This window comes from Alligator sinensis, unplaced genomic scaffold (assembly GCF_000455745.1).
Source record: "Alligator sinensis unplaced genomic scaffold, ASM45574v1 scaffold311_1, whole genome shotgun sequence".
In the NCBI taxonomy this organism is placed as follows: Eukaryota; Metazoa; Chordata; order Crocodylia; family Alligatoridae; genus Alligator; species Alligator sinensis.
The window spans coordinates 1052543-1070301 of NW_005842355.1; the positions used below are offsets into that span (position 1 = coordinate 1052543).

The 17759-nt window shown below is 42.9% G+C and overlaps 1 protein-coding gene across 3 annotated transcripts in view; it reads right to left on the minus strand.

The window, feature by feature from the left end:
• Window positions 1-17759, minus strand: part of AQP9 (aquaporin 9) — a 65841-nt gene that overhangs the window by 24591 nt on the left and 23491 nt on the right. For all 3 annotated transcript variants that reach the window (XM_014522465.2, XM_025210539.1, XM_025210538.1), the window contains exons 4-6: window positions 13891-14009; window positions 11665-11882; window positions 2576-2734 (exon numbers count right to left, since the gene is read on the minus strand). In XM_014522465.2, the coding sequence (XP_014377951.2) occupies window positions 2576-2734; window positions 11665-11882; window positions 13891-14009 (496 nt within the window). The remainder of the gene's footprint in view (window positions 1-2575; window positions 2735-11664; window positions 11883-13890; window positions 14010-17759) is intronic.

Genomic DNA, 17759 nt, shown 5'->3' on the forward strand with positions numbered 1-17759 from the left:
CCCCCCCATCCCTAGTACTTACTAGCTCAGAGTCAGCTGCAGCTCCCTGCTGCAGCCACTGGGGACTGCCCAAATCATCAAAGCTCTCTGAATCTTTTCTGAAGTTTCAGAGCTTTGAATCAATTTGGACCTTTGAATTGCTCCCCTGATTCGATTCGGAGATTCAGCCGCCAAATTGGGCTGAATCTCCTCCTCCAAATCAAATCACCACCCGAAGCTTCACACAGCCCTAGTGGTGATGTCTTCAGCTCTAACCGCAGAATATCTCAGTGCCCAGGGCAGGTATAGAAGCTGCATTGCTGTGCCACAAAGGTAAGGTCTGCATGGAAATCTTGTTAGTTGGGAAGAATTGGTACATCATACAGTTGTTTTTCCTGTGTTCTTTTCCTGTTCAAATGACTCATGGGCTGAATGTGTTAGGCCCTCACCTTTTTCTTAGGATGCCTGTCCATAAGAAACTGATTGGATGTGACCAGAAAGATATGTGTTTGAATGCAAGCATGCAAAGAAGAGAGATGGAGCCAGTATGAAAGTCAACATAAGTTTTCACTGTTATAGAGCTACTTGGCAATCTGAGTGTGTGTTAAGAAAACATACAGAACCATAAAGCATTCATTAAATATGAAGTTATGCACTCCCTCCATACTAAATGACTGCACAGTAACCTGAACTACTGCACAGTAGTGCCAACAAACAGCTTCTTTGTGATGCTACTGTGTACAAGTACAAGAGACGCAATGCTACTGCGCAGTAGTCTTGGGCTACTGCACAATCAGCTTTTTGTGTAGACGTGGCCAGTTTCTGCCAGCAGGTAGGGTCAAGGAGGTGAAGTGCCAGACCTGACCCCCATAAATGGAGAGGATAAAGCATCCAACTGCATATGAACGGCACATGCCTCTAGCTGCTGGGGGGGCACAGCTGCCTTGGCAGCAGCGGGAGCACAGCGGCGGTAAGCTGGGAGGTCCTGCAGATGCCACCACCACTGGCAGCGGGGGGTAGGGTGGGTGGTGAGCACTGACCAGTTGGCAGTGTCGGAAGTGGCCAGTGGCGATCGTGGAACACCTGCAGATGCTGCTGGCAGCAGGGCAGTGAGCAGCGCCTACCTGCAGGGGGTGCACCCGCCACGCTCAGGGGGTGCACATGCACCCCCTACGCTTTGTCCCTGCAACTGTATTCCCACCTCTGATCAAAAGAAAGCATTCTACCCCCCCAAGCAGAGAGTTTGGACAAAACACTGTAGGTTTCAAGGACAAAAACTAATGTTTAATAGTGTCACCATCCTAAAATGTGTGAATGGAGCTGATGACCAAGAGTTCCTGCCACAAAAACAGATTTAAAACATCACTGAATATGAAATCTCTTTATTTGTGGTCATCACCACCACCACCACCACCCAGATATAAATTAGAGAGAGCATTGGGTAAATTTCACATGTTCAACTTAGATTGATAAAACAGAAATCAACTAGACTTTTTCCAAAGGAACCACGTGATAACGATACCGACTAACATTACCTGAACACCGTGGGAGCAGAACATATGTAACCACCGGAATGCCCATACCTTAGAGTTCCTCTGTGAATCTGACTTTCTAAAGAGCTCCAGGAAGTTCAGGGCTGGGCCTTGGGCCTATCTCTGATTTGTTTTTGTTTTAGGATGGGTTAATGCCAAACTTAAAAATTGTTCTTCTACAAGAGGAAACTCACCTCTGCACAGAGAGCTAGCACACAACAGAAATTGTGCATAGGCCACCTTCTGTCCTCTTTATGGCACAAGCTTATGCTGTTGCCCCCTCTGCCCTGGGGTGGATTTTGCCCAGGAAGCACAGCAAGAGAAGTTTGGATCTTTCAGATTTCATTAAGCAATTAAAATGGTGGCTAGTTTAAAAATCATGTCTGAGCATTACTGCTATGAAGAAACTTTAGCAAAAATAATCTTAATATTTTCTTTTAATCCAAACTTTTCACCAGGGATATTTTTATCCATTTCTCAGCATTTTCTGCACAATCAAGCCTTGCCATGGACACCTTGTTTCAGAGCTGTCCAGTTAATGATTAGATATAAAATTAGATATAAACCACTTCAGTTAATTTATAGGCAATTCTGATCTTGTTTTTTCTTTCTTGCAAATAACATATTTTATAACAGCTTTATAATCATTGGAGCATTCTTTTTACATGGCAGTGCAGCACTTGGCCAATCAACTGACTAGGTATGCAGTTTTGTGACAGTGCCTCATTCATTGCTGGCTAATTAGGTAACATAATTTATCTTGTCTGGATGAAATTAGCAGGTCACGGTATTACCCCATTATAGTTTAATCTAAGAGAAAGCTTGCCCTGAAAACTACAGGAAAAAAAAGTGGCAATCTTTACCCTGAAACTAATAATTTAATTTCCAGGTTTTCAAGTAATAGGTCTGCTGTTTCATTGGAAGAAATCTTTTTTGGATTTGTTTTCTGTAGAGGTCACTTGTAGTTTATGAAACATGTACTTTAAGATTCATTCCCACAACTTTTTGCAGAATGATTAGAATAGTCATTCTGTTATTTAAAAAAAAATGCTGATTGTAATTACCCCACGTTGGTAAGTTCATATTTAGTATACATGTCAGTGTCTTGTTCTGGCTGAGTATCCAAATGGTGGATTTCAATAAAAAGAACATAAATAAGGGCTCCAATTACTCCTCCCATCATAGGTGCAACTATAGGAACCCACCACCAGTTATTTCCAGCCCTGTAAGAAAGAAACAAGAATTATTATTTTTTTGTATCCAATGCTGTCAACTTTTCAGTAGCTGAGTAACAAATACCATATGTTAATATTGACTCTGTTGTAGTATTCCTTTAGGTAGAATGCTTACCGCCATGGGGTATTTATACCATATCTCACCATGAGAAATGTTTACTAATGCCTAATGTTTTTTGGTCATGCTTCTTATAGTTCCTATCCAAACTATGTCCACCCAGGACAGTTTTCTTAGAAAAAGTCTCCCTAACTATATTCCTGTAGGAGATTAACAATACTCAGCTTTTCTAGAAGAGGAATCATTTTCTAATCTGTAGTGAAATTCAGCGTGACATGTATTGCATTGCAGCATAACATGATGTTGTCACCTGGCCATTTATGTATGTTCAGTTGTGATAAATGTAGAGTTATGTCCAAACAACTGGCCTACCCATGTCAATTAAAACTTTAATTAATTTTCCTTGAGTGTAATAAAATATGTTTGCCTAGAAACATACTTTTTTTTACTATAATGGTCAAGATTCAGTTTCATAAAATAATTTATTGTGTCATTTACTGTGGAGTTCTTTCATTAGTAGTTAAAAGACAACATAGTTTCATAAGCTAATGCTGGCTCTTTCCTAAAATTTAGTATCCTGTTAGCAAGCCTGGTAAGCCCAAGGGTGAAATATTGGCTCCAAGGAAGTCCAAGGACATTTCTGTAACTGGCACCAGGCCAGGAGTTCACCTGAAGTGTATAGATGTTTGTACTGGGGGGGGCTCTAAAGACACCACTGCATTGCCAAAAATGTAAAAAACAATCAACAGCAGTAATAATATGCATGGGCCAGAGATGCAAGCAAGTTGTGCTCCATGTCTGAGACTTCTACAATCATTGACAGCTACACTGTTGAGCACTAGTTTCAGAGTTTTGACAATATGTTCAAATATGCTAGCGCATAAAAGTGTTTTGACTCTAACATGATATATTAATTGAAGATGTGATTCTTGAGCAAAAACCAGTCACCCCAGTTTCACATATATTGGAGATGGAGAGAGAATGTAATTTTTTCCCAATTACAAAAGGACAAACTCATTTGAGAAGGAAACATCACAGAGAACAGCTAGGGGATTATTACAGAGCAATGACACTATATGAATAATCACTTAGTCCTCAGCCAAAAACATTTATGTGGAAGTTAATGTTTTGCCATGGCACAAATACAGCATATTGCAAGTTTGGCAATGCCTAATTTATGATATTATTATTAGGTTTTTTAAATTCAAAGATGCCTCAATCTTTATGCCGCAGTTTGGAGTTTTTCCTTTGGAGAGTTAAGTCCTTGACATTTTCCTCCTGAGTTTGCAGCACTGTTAATTGCTCAGCTCTGAGCATCTGGGACTTTAGTTTGCTGTGACAAGTTGTATGCTATTGCCAGCCTGTATTCTGTTGATCTGCACATGCAAGTGTGTGTGTGGGGGAGGGGAGGTGAAGGTGGATTTATTTATATCTGTGAAGATAGGGTCATTGTGAATCCTATATTTATCTTTTGTATACCACTGGCCCTCATTTCAGTAGTTATCTGGAAGCTTAGCATTCTCCCTCCTGCTAGGAGGGTTAGTGAAACACTTCCAGCAAGGCTGATACCAAAGCTAACCTGAGATCAAGACATTTCTGCAGAATAGCTTGCTGTGACCTTCTGAAATAGAGGCAAGTACTCTTTGGCTAAGTACAGACAGACAAAAAGCCCAAGGCTGAATTGATTCAGTCTCTGCAGGTTAGTCTATGCTGCAGAGATTGAACCAATAAGCAAATGAACAGACATTCACTTTTGATTGAGGAAATGCAGCCACATGCCTGCAGTGGCTGAAGCCAGAAGTTGGGGGCACTAGATCATGCCTGTCAGCCACTGCCAAAGGGAAGGAAAGAGAGAAGCCCTCCAAGGCTTTCCACTCTACTCCCTGCACAAACAGAAGCGGTTTGGCCAGGCACCAGCCCAGAGCTAGCTGGAGGGTCTGCCTGGGGGCAGGGAGGCACCTGCCAGGCTGAGGAGAGGGTTCGGGGGAGGAAAGGTAGTGGTGCTGAATTCATAAAAGCTTGAACAAAAATAGTTCTTTCTCTGAAGTGAGCATTAAACACAGCTCAGCTACGTGTTCATTTTCCCTTCATGCTGCCCCTGAAGTCACTGGGATTTGCAGTCCACAATCACAGCAGCAAGACTCTGTGATCAGGGTTACTCATCACTTCCTGCTTCCAGGTGCCTCTGGGATTTGTAGTTCATAGTCACAGCCAGCCATAAGCTTAGCAAGGCAGGGCAGCTCTGTACTCGGGGGAAGGGGAGTTTAACCCCCCTCCCTGGCCCCAGACCCCAGCTGGGGTTTGCCTGGGGGGGCAGTGAGTTGGCCAGTGAGCCAGCCCTTACTGCTCCAGCTAGGGAGCAGAGGGTCAGGGCCACTCCTGCTTTCAGGAGCAGATAGCACAGCCCAGCCCAGGGCTGCAAAGCATGCTGGGGGGTCTCTGATTTAATTTGAAGCAGGAAGGGGTCTGGGACAGAAGTTTTATAAGCTGGGTTGACCTAAATCAGTTAAGTCTGATACTACATTTAACTAGGCTTATCTTAAACCAGTTTCAGCCATTTTGAAACTGGTTTGTATACATTGAACTTCTGTTCTGTTATGGTTTAAACCAATTTCTGATCACTTAAACTGGTTTATGTGTAACTTCTGTTCCTAGCCTTTGCGACAGGCCTGAGCTGTACTGAGGCACACTCAATTCTCTTATTGCCCAACACTTAGCACTTCTGCCAAATCAGTAGGAAATCATCCAATGTTTTGGCATAATAAAGTGTTTTTTCTGCTATTATACTACTTACTAGCCACATCCTACTTGATTTATCCATATAACTCAAGTTTCCAGAGCAGAAGAATAAAAGCAGAGGAAACCACTTGTAGCCCCTTATCACAGATTCCCTCCATGCAAGGGAATGTACATTGGATACAGGACTGAGAAAAACAGTTTCTCATTTTTGTTTACTTTTGTCCCTGTTACAAGGAGGGTACACTATAGGTATTAGAGCCAATGTATTTAGTCTTTTGGGGAGTATGGTCAAATGGCACAAGATAGTAAAGTCCCCAGCTTCCTTTCTCCCTGAGAGCTTATGTAGGGTGCTATAATTAATTAAGCTATAATTGCTTAATTGCTGCATGTAAAAGATAATTTGACTCTAGACCAAATCCTAACTTGCTGTAAAATCACCTCTCTGCAATGGATGTACAAGGTAAGGTATGGGGGTGGTTAAGCAGAAAAACTGGAGTAGCATTAATTGGGATAAAAAATATTAAGCAAAATCCTGTGAAGGTGTTTAAAATGCCCATGGAGGTCCATATTTAAACACAGAGAATATTACACTTATTGGTGCCAGTTAGCTACTGTATGCTATACTCTACAGAGAGACTCTCAGTTTTGAGAACTAGTTCATTAAAAAAGGAGAGCAAAGTAGTTCTAGGTGCCACACCTTCCCCTCCATCCCCCTTTTAGGGTTTCTCATCAAATTTTACTCTTTGTAAATGCTTTTTCTCTTCCTGTTGCTATACTCAGCTTCCAGTTTCTTTCAGATATTATCACCTTATGTACTCTTTGAAACTATGATAGAACCATTTCAAACTGCAGTGTCTTGTATGTGTGTGCGCACTCACGTTGCAGGGTCGCTAGTGTTCCTTCCCACTCTGATTTACAGAAAGTATTAGACTTTGTTTTTTTTGTTGTTTTTGTTGTTTTGTTTTTTTTTTTTACTTTCTGAAAAGTAGTAGAATTGTACTTGAATGCATATCCAGATTATTCCAAGTCTGTGCTATCAAAGCTGCTACCAGGTGCAAGTTACCATGGAACCCCTCTCCCTGCTGATGCAGCCCAGTCTGGCTCCATAGAGCCCCTGCCAGCCTGGCCCTGTGCTCCTGCTGCCCCACACCACTGGCGTGGGCCCCACGTTCCTGCCCAGCTGTCACTGTGCTCCTGCATGCCCACTCACTTCTACTCACCCCCACCTGCTGCTGCTGCCACTCTCTGGCACCACATGACTTCTAGCTGCATGGCCAGACTGCAAGACGTAGCAGGAGCTGGCTCTGAAGATTGGGGTGATCATCTGTGGTCCTCCCCTTCCCCCCCACTTATCTGAGTTTCCCTCTCTGGCACAGGGAAGCAGGAATAGCCCCGTGGTTCCAGGCCAGAGGGCTCTGGCAGGCAGAGGTTTCCAAGTGGGGGTGGGGGGACTGGGGTGGGGCAGGGAAGGGCCAGGCAGGCCTTGCTGGTGGGCTGCTTAGTCCTGCTGCTGGCTTGCCCTGGGTCCTACTGCCCCTGGCTTCTGTCATCTTTGACAGGCAGCCAGAAGCAGATAAATATTCATTTTCTACATATTTTAGGCGCCCCATGGGCTAGATAGAATGGCTTGGCAGACCGAATCTGGCTTGTGGGCCATACTTGGCTGCCCCTGATGTGGAGTGAAGTTGGGCTGCTCCTAACAATATTTAGGTTTTAATGGTATAAGTGGCTAGTTTTAATGGTTTAAATTCAGAAGATGTTGCTTCACATTTTAAATATGAAATCAAAATATTTTAAGTGTTTTAAACTAGTAAAGCTGATACAAAGATTTCTTTGTGGACAAGATCTTATTTTAGTTTTTTGGCTTTCCCCAAAACAGAAGTTATCTTTAGTCAGAGCTGTTTGGGAAAAGCATCATCAAAAGTAGACATGTTAACAGCAGAGATGATAGATACTCAGCCAGTACCAACAGTCTACAAACAGGAGAAAATTAGAATGGATAAAGCTCCAGTGAGGATCTAGTATGGCTGGATCTGTTACAACTAACCACCAGATGTCACTCTGAGTACACATTATAGCTCTAATACCCCAATGTATATTAAATAAATTCAGAAGTAGTTTCATAGGAGATAAAGCTACAGATATAATCTATGAAGGAAGAGCACCAGTTCGTGCAGAACTTTCTGTTGACTTCTAAGTAAACACTAATGTCAGCTAAAAAACCCAACAAATACTGGTCTAGCTGGTCAGCATTTACTCATCATAAAAAAAATGCATTGTAAGCAGGGGTGAAAACACTTAATTGCTTCTATTTACTTTCAGATATTGGAATAAAATATTAATCTTTAGCACCATCCTGTACGGATGCCTTTTTATGTTTGCCTGCTTGCCAGCCTGTTAATCAGCTATAAAGTTTGCTGCTTGTATCTGAATCTCTGGCTGCATCCACATGAGACGCTGACTGCGCAGTTGTTACTGCACAGTCATTTAGTACTTGCATGCAAGTTATTGAGTTACTGTGTGGTGGCATCGCCAAATGGCTTTTAGGTGATGCTGACTACTCAGTAGCTCATTACTACTGTGCAGCAGTGTTGTGTCCTACTTTGTTGCACACAATGCTACTGCACATCAGTAAGGCACTACTGCACAGTCGGTGTCTCATGTAGACATGGCCTCTGGCTCTTTTTTCTCACTGTAACTAGAACTGTTACCAGAAACCCTGTTTCTACTTGTTTAACTTACTTGTTAGGAGCTCTGTTTCCTTTTGTTAGGAGACCAAACCCTGCAAATGTGTAATGACGACTGGGACAGTTTGACTTGGTGACACTCTGCACACTTATCGCATGAGTCAGCATGGACACTACATGCAACTCCTGGAACCATCCGTATCTAAAATGCATAGTGGAAACCCCCCACTCTCCTCTTATATGGCATTCTGGATGGTTTGAGCACACACTTCTAACAGGGGTCCTAGACACTAACAGACCAATCTAGTGGGGGCAAAAAAAAACGTGTTAGGATCTCTTTTTATTCACAAGAACTTTACTGCCACTAGGCCCTGACAGGTCCCTATAGGCAGCAAGTCTGTCTGAGCTGTTCCACTTTGTGAAAAATACAATTAAATATCAATTGGATTGGAATAAGAATGGTTTAGTGACCAGCTAGATGATTAGTCATTCACCTGGGAGGCTTACAATCTAGTCCCTGCTCCAATCCCCTCAGCATTTCTTACTGGTGACTTCAAGTGCCCCCTCCACTCAGCTGCTAGTTCCTGTGAATTCCAGTGTTTATGTGCCTAAGTCCCTCACACGTTGTACTGGGGAGCCTGGGCACCTTACTCAGGGCTCTGAATTCTACCATGGTGCAAAACACCTATAGCTTATCTACTGAAGCTCTTGAGTGCTATAATTCTTATGACTGGCTAGTAAATATAGTCTCTAGTGTGGAGTATACCTGGGAAAGAAGAATTAAGTCAAGCTGTACACTAACTGGTTACACTTCATCAACTAATTGGTCACTTCAACTTCCTGGATACAAAAAATCATGGACTAAATACAGACATTGGATTTATGACACCTTGTAACTTGCCTGACATCTGACTCCCCAGGTACCTTTCCAGTATTTACCTGCTACATTAATCGCCCCACACTCCTACCTCCACTCCCCCCTCAGCCTGTCTCTCACTTAGTGACTCCTCAGTTTACATCTTCACTGGCTGCCTTTCTTGCATGCATACCAGCCTCTGGTTTCTTTACTATTCGTTCCATCCAGGCAGAGCACACACCAACTGCAGGTGCTTCCTCAGCCTGACAAAGGGTATTTAAATCTGAAAGCTTGCTAAGAAGAATTTTTCCAACTATTTGAGTTGGTCTAATAAAATATATCGGATTTACCCAAAGAACCTTGTCTGCCAATTGGTTACACTAAAATTCACATATTTATTATTTCTTTAATGATGTATCCGACGCTTTAGGCCAGCTGTATAACACAGTTAACATCTGCATTCAGATTTGTAACTATGTTGTAAATGGGTAAGAGAACAATCATGTTGTAACAGTCATGTAGCAACACTCTAGACTTATTTATAATTGTTGTGTAAATGAGGACCGAGAGGACGATTTCCTGCATAATTTATATCTGTCCAAAAATTATCAGTGCACCCCACCTCCATCCCTGGTAGTAAGATTATTGCAACAATTTAATGTTCCCCATATTAAATATGGTCTTTATGGCTGGATCCAGATGTGCAGGCATGTGTGGTTTGTGGTGCTGTAAGCCTCTTTGAGATAGGGAAGCAGGCAAACCTGGGCTAGCTGCTCCCATTTCCATGTGCCTTAGCGCAGAGGCTGTACTGCAGATTCCCCATGCTGAGGCATGTGGAGCCCCTGTCCTGAGGCAGAGCCTGGCTGGCTGGCTGGCACACAGGTGCCTCAGTGCAGGAGGTCTGCAGCATACAGAGATGGGAACAGGCAGCCCTGGGCTGCCTGCTGCCTCATCTCCCTGTGCTGCTCACTGGCTGGGTGGAGCACAGTGCCTCAGAGCAGGGACTGCCTGCCAGCTAGTCCCTCACTGAAAGCACCCTGTGCCCAGCCAGCTCCTCCTGCAGCACATGGAGGTACATGCACAAGGGCAGGGGCATGCACTGTGGCACAAAGTAGCAGCACAAATTTGTACTGCTGCAAACACACACCCCTGCTCATGTGGACACAGCCTATGGTGTTGCTTTATTCCAACCTGGTCATAAATCCCAAACTAAAAAAACAGAAGATCCCGAATAGGTAGCTGATATTTTTTTTTATAGTCAGTTTATAGGAATTTTCTGATTTTACATTGGCCAGAAAGACTCCCAAACTTTCCCAGCAAAATAGCCTATTTGTAATCCAAAGTTTGCTTTGTTTGTGCATACTGTCACATGCACAGTTACGGACTAGGGAAGACTGACAAAGCTGCCATTCTTCAGACAAGGATCTGAAGGTCGCAGTACCATAAGCTAACAGCATGCTCTTGTTGCAAAAGAACCAATAACATACTAAGCTATATTAACAGGAGTATTGCTTGCAAATCAAGGGAAGTGACATTCAGTTTTGGTTCCTGAACTTTAGACAGGATTTGGACAATTTAGAGTCCAACAGAGTAACAAATGATTGGAGGGGGGAGGGGTGGAAATTGAAGGCTGAAAGAACTAGAATTATTTCCTATGGAAAAGAGGGCTGAGGTGGGATTTGATGACAGTCTTGAAATACCTGAGGGGCAGTTGTAAAGAGAATTGTGATAGACTAATCTGTGGCTGAAGGGGACAGGGAGCAATGGTCTTCAAATGCAGCAAGAGAAATTTAGATTGGATGGGATGGTATAGATAAGTCTGCCTGATCCTACCCTGAAAAGGGGGCTAGACTAGATGACTTCTTGAAGTCCTTTCCAACAACTTTACTTTTCCTATAATTCTAAGATGCCCCTTACAAATAATTCCTGCTCCAGTCAACCAGACGATCTTCCTCCTAAAAACTGGTTTGAAGACAATATATGACTCTGTCTACATTCTCTGTGCGTTTACAAAGTGGCTCCTGGAACTAGATATGCGTAAAATGTCTGCCTTTACTGTGTGCCTAGGTCTAGTTGTGCACTTAGCTCGCATTGAGCAAAGGAAGTATCAATACTGTGCCAGTAAAGCTCAGTTTGCCATATTTCTGCACGACCAGAATTAGACACAAATATAGACATAGATATCTAAGACAGTCTGATGTGTTTCTGGCTTTTAAAGCACACATCACTCCACCAACTGGTAACTTTACAGCAATTGTGGTGGTTTCTGAAAGTTTCTGTGACAGAAGAAAGCAATTTCTTTATGATGTGTTCAGAGATATCTGGGAACCATAGTTTGGGAGGGTCTGCTTAAAACTGAGTGACTTGAGAAAATTCAACTTTTCATTGCAGAAAATCCTCTTCAGTGCCTGGACTCAATGTACTACCTCAGCACACTTCAAACTTAAAGTGTAGGAGTAATTCCTGTTGACTTTGGGACTACGTATGTGAAGTACAACAAATACTGAATGACCCGGCTCAGTCAGCAGAACAAATCTATGCAAGAATATGCACATGCCACTCAGGCACAGTTACTTACGTAAATACTTCTGTTCCCCATCCTGCTATTAATGTGAAGAGCCTTGGGCCTAGGTCCCTGGCTGGATTCATGGCACAGCCACTGTTCATTGCCAAGGAGCAAGTAAGTGCCAAGATAAGAAGTCCAACTGCAATTGGTTCCAAGCCCTTGGGTACGCCTATGTTTTTGGTGTCGAAAATGGCAAATACACCCAAAAGAAGAAAAGCTGTTGACATCACCTGTCCAATCGAAAGACAATATTTATTACTAGCCAGTTTTGCAATGATAATTTTAAAAAAGGTCCAAGGGGTCCAATGGGACAGATTGGATTTTCCCCAAAGTTTGGAGTATTTTTGGATTTAGTGTTCAGATTCAGCTCATTTAATATAGGGGACAGCAACCTTTTAGGAGCAGGAGCTGAAATAACACAGCACCATCTGAAAGCAGAAAATTGCTTGTGTGACCCAGCTGCTATTGCTGCTTCTCTTGCCACTGTTGTTCCCCATCTCCCTTCCTGCCCCTCTCCCCACAAACCACCAAATGGGACCACTGTGCCTGTGACTCTGCTGCAGAATTGCTGCCAGTATCCCAGGCTGGATGAAATTGCCTGGTGGGCCAGATCTGGCCTGAAGGCCATAAGCTACTGACCCCTGCATTAACAGAAAGGGGCCACGGTTTGAAGGTTTGGATCTGTAGGCATCATGGTAGTGGAAGTTCTAACTGAACAGAAAGAAAAAGACTAATATTAGAAATGATATAGTGGAGTAACTGATTGACTGCAGCCTCAGTATTGTGGGGCAGGGAGAAAGGAAGAGTCTAAGATCTTCCCCAGTAGATGTCTGAGGCTTGGACTATAAACCACTTTTGTACCAATTTAACAATTTTGGTATGGTATTTTCTTAGTGAGATGGTTTTAAGATGGTTCAACCTGTGCTATGGACACAGATATCTAAAGATGCCTTGTACAGGGGTGGCCTGTTTTGCTAAAATTGAACATTTAATATATAAATGTGAATAAATATATGCATAAATGTGAATAACATGGATAAATATGAACATTTTTGTCTTGGGATAATGTCCACAAACTAAAAGGAATGCTAAAGTATAGAAGTTAGGAAATGCCAGACTTAAGATTGCTGGAGCAACCTCAGTTTGACCCTTATAGGCATGTGCCTCGTGATGCAGTCTGTAAGAGCAGGTCAGAAAAACCTTAGCAGAAGCCTTTGCTGTTTGAAAATGCAGTTCTATCAACATCAAAATACTTTGTGAAATAGTGTCAACTTTGCTAGTATTTCATTTTGGAGAAAAAATGGAAGGTGCGGTGGCGCAGGAGGAGAAAGGGAGAGTTTTACCTCATTCTGTTTTGACATATTTTGAATTAAACATTTAGATTTTTCTTTTTGACATGAATTTTTGTTTCATAATTTTTTAATTTAAAATTTTTCTTAATATTGTAAATGATAGTGTAGAAACAACACAAACATTTCTGTCAGCCCAAAACAAAATTTAGGATATTTTCTCAGAGAATTTTACAGTTTTATTCCACTTCAATAGAAACCTAAATATCAAAAACTTGACATCCGTCATAAAAAAATTCTGCGCTTCACAGGAGACGCTAGCTTGCCATAGTGACGAGCAACAGCATCATAGCTCAGCACTACAGCAATGTAGCATCGGAGGGCGTAAGCTATGAGCCGACACTACTGCACAGTACCAATGAGCTATTTTTCTGTAAATCATTGCTATGGCAACGTAGCATCTAAAAATAACCGTGCCACCGGGACTTGCTTTAACAAGTACTAAATGACTGCGCAATAATAACTGCGCAGTCAGGGGCAAGTGTAGACATGCCTGTAGTGTTTAATTTAATTACTTAATCATATTCTATTTATGTCTCAACAGGCCTGGGGAGGATAGGTGACATTTTAGAGATAAACAGCAGATAAGAGTGATAGAGATCTGCACCAGCTGAGTATCTTTAACATGTAGTACCACAGTATTAGAGACCTCTAACAAATATAGCAATAAGAACAGCAGTTATGATAGTAGTTGTTGCTGAAAATGCAAGCAAAATGCTTAACAATTACACATTTAAATTAAATATAATTTCTAAAAAGAGCTTTGTGTTTTCATTACTACAATATATATTAATATATGACCAAAAGACACACTAATAGTTTTCTATTGGTGATTTCATGTTTTTTCTGTGTATTTTGTTTCTGTAGTCAAGATGCCAAATGTACTTACTTGCTCAACAAATCCATTTATCAGTGACAGATGTGGAGCTGGATATGTTGCAAAAATATGTGCAGTTGCATTGGGTCCTGTGACTGTAAGTTCTCCATCACTGTACTGCATAAGCGCATCTACAGAAAACATAGCCATTGCCAATTATATTACTTACAAATGTTACATGTGTTAGTACAAGAGCATATTTTATGAATTGCACATGTTGTCATTAGAAAGCTATTGGACTGTGTTTTATTTGAGGAGTATAATTGATGGTTGTGAAGAGATGCATCACGTCTATTTCCTGTGTATTAAGGTGCTGTCGTATATGTCCTGTTTCATATATTCCAGCTTTCAAATTGGGGCTTATGTTTTCCTTCTTTCTTTATAACTGATCCTGAACACATGTATTGTTCCAGCCCCCGCACAGTGTCCTTCAGTAGCATTCTCATTTTACCATTGTAACGCCATTCCAAATGCCAGCTGCCAGGAATTAATGCCACTGTTGTGCAACCCAGTAAAGAAACTCTCCTGAACTATCTGCTGTCTTAAAAGGATTTGAATTCCCTGCTCTGGCAATCAGTTCAAGTACAACCCTTACACAAAGATTTCTTCTGATATCTGAATATCTGCTGTTTCTCCAGAGTAGCCACTCTCTCACTAAAGAGCTCAGCTTGTTGGAGAGGCCAAAGTAGCCTCGAGCAGGTTCTTGCATTTTTAACTTATTACCCTCAACTTCTCTAATTTAATTTTATAAATTCTTTTCAAAGTTTCATTGCTTTGCAAAATCATAGCCTCTCCTTTAAAAAGAAAAAAAAAAACCCATTTCCTCTTTCCTACTTGTCCAGCCTGTGACAGTGGATTCAGTTAAATTCTCTCTCATTACTTTATCAGCACATAAGATCTTGGCATCTAGTATTGTTCTCTGTTGAATAGTAGTCTTTTAGATGCTAAATTTGTGATACCCCTCAGGGGCCAGATTACCACAATATGCTGAGCACCTGCCATATGAAAACCAGGCTCCTGCGGGAATCTCAGGACAGGCACTCGGAATCACTGCCCCATTCCAAAAAGCTTCTGAAGAGGGAATATCTTTTCAAGTGGGTAAACTTTATTTTCACCCAGCATCAAAGGGTGGAATCATAGGGGAAGGCAGTCAGGATGAGGAGGACTGCAAGGAGTTAGGGATTCATTATGGCTAGGGACAGAAGTTACACATAAACTGGCTTAAGTGATTGGTAACTGGTTTAAACCTGTAGCAGAACATAAGTTCAGGGAACATAAATCAGTTTCAAAATGGCCAAAATTGGTTTAAAATAAACCTGATTGAATGTAGTATCAGACTTAACTGATTAGTCAAACCAGTTTATGGAACTTCTGTCCCAGACCCCTTCCTGGTTTAAGTCAAATCAGAGTCCCCTAGCATCCCAGCACGCTTTTCAGCCCTGGGCTGTCTCCTCCAGAAAGCAGGGCTGGTCCCATCCCTCTCCTCCCTAGCCAGAGCTCTGGCTGGCTGAGAAGGAAGTGGAGACTGCAGCCAGGAGACAGGAGCATCTTCCTGGCTTCCCCCTGCCCCCTTCTCCCCTTGCCACTCACTGCTCAAATGGGGATCCCCCTCCTTTCCCATAGCATGGACCCCTGCAACATGGACTCCAGCCGACATCTGGTCACAGTCACACCACCCCTATGCTAGCTAATGCTGAGAGATGTCTATGTGTATGCGTCTCCCATTGTAGTGGAACAAATGCAGACAGAACAGTGTCTGCTAAGGGCTTTTTGGAGCTAATCAACAGGTCAGCTAGTAATGTCCCTTCATTCTTCCTTGAAAATGCTTTGCAAGAAACTGTTTAAGAAGAATTTGAACTAATGAGAGAGAGGCTTTGTTTTCTTGAAGGGCTGATAAGCTTTGTGTTCTGATAAGCTCCCTGCTGGCTTACTGTCAGTGTTCAATAGGGAACAGAGAGAGGTGTGAGAAATGACCTGGTTTGCAGTTAATGCAGTGCCTGTCAGTTTGCTGCAGACAACATGAGGAAGCAGGGAGAGGGAGACTGAAAAGCTCAGTATCATCAACAGCACTCCACACAAGCAATCCTCCCTCTCCCTCCCCCTTCCAAACCCCCCCCCCCACACACACACATGCCTTGCCTCACAATGCTAGCCGGGGGCTGGGGTTTGGCAACAGTTCCACCCCTTGAGCAGTGGGGGGAGGCCTGGCAAGGGCTGCTTCCCCTTCCCCCTCCAGGCACACCCCAGCTAGGGACTGTGCAGGCCACACTGGGGGTTTAACCCCCACCCTAATCATAGCATCCTGCTGGGACCTGGCCACACCCCCCATCAGCTCAGCATTTTGGAAGGGAAGGGAGGGCTGCTCTAGTACCCCCTGGATTCTAGCCTGAGCCACTGCAGGCATATGACTGCTTTTCCTGAATCAAAAGTGAATGTCTATTCACTTGCAAATCAGTTCAATCTCTGCAGGTTAGACTAAACTGCAAAGACTGAATCAATTCAGGTGTAGTCTCTCCCTAGCCCAAAGGTCGAAGTAGTGTCTTTTAACTTTAAACATCTGTAATTTGATGCAAAAAATTAGGCAGCAAAATGCTAATCCTGCCTAAAACTTAACTTCTAAAGACTCATACTTACACATCTCTGGCTTGGACTCTTACCCAGAATGAACTCTTATTTATGTCTAACTTGGACTGAACTTTAAATACTTGTAGTCCCTGTGCTCTATTTTCCTTTTGCCAGAGCTAATCATGCTGTGGAACAGAGTAGGGAGGAGGAAACATTTAACATGCTAAAAATACAAGGACAAAAAAAAAACCTGTTTCAGAAGAATTTGCTACCTTGGCATCCTTGGAGCAGCTGGAAGTGTAATGTGAATGTAATGTGCGTAACAGTAGATGGACCCAGGGGGCAGTCTGCACAGCTACAATGTCTGTTCATTTAGATTGCAACTCCCAGAAGCCCCCAGGGGCTGGGAGGCAAGGGAAAAAAGGAAGAGGAAGTTTGAGGCTGGAGTAAGGGGAAGAGCGAGCAGTGTGTACATGGAAACTGATCATTCCTACACAGAGGAGCACTTATGGTGGCCATCACAGAGGACAGTTCAGTTGTCTTCTGTCCTCTATTGATACAAAACTGGACGCCTTTGTGTCCTCTACTTTTCTCTTGAACAGAAAAATAGAGGACATAAAGGTGTCGGGTTTTGTATCAAGAGAGGACAGAGGACAGAGTAGCAGAAAACTGGAATGTCCTCTATGATCGCCACCCTAAGCACACTGTGGAGCTGGAGATCTCACTGGCATGGTCAACCAGGACTGTGGACTAAAGGAGCTGGACTCAGATTCAGGGCCAGCTGCAGGCTGCTGTTTGAGCACTCTAGGGCATTTTTACACGTGCAAACTCCGTTGTGCTGGGGACTTTGAAAAGCATTGACGGTGCTTTAGTTCAAAAGTGCAGCACAGCTATTTTCTACACACTGATGCACATTTTGCTGCTTGTACAACTGCAAGCGGTGCAGTGCAGTATGCATCAGCTTGCATGTGGAGCATACTTGATTAACCAAGTCTGCTCTGAAGCAGCCGATCTCCAGTGCATCAGAGGATAAAAAAGTATGTGTATAAAAGCAGCCCCTAGGGCTTGTTTGGGGACACCTCCAGAGGACTGTGGGGGGGGGGGGGGGATTAAGGTGTTTCGTATATGTTACCACAGTCTTGATGTTCCTTTACCTTTTACCTGTTCCCTCCTTTTGGCCCACTGACTGGGAACTCCCCCTTGCTTCTTGTGCCAGTTTCTAGAGCTGCAGGGTTGGCACAGGAGCAAGGGCTCAACACCAAACACTCACAAAAGCAGGCAGTACAAGTAAAAATGAGAACAGGCAAAACATTTAG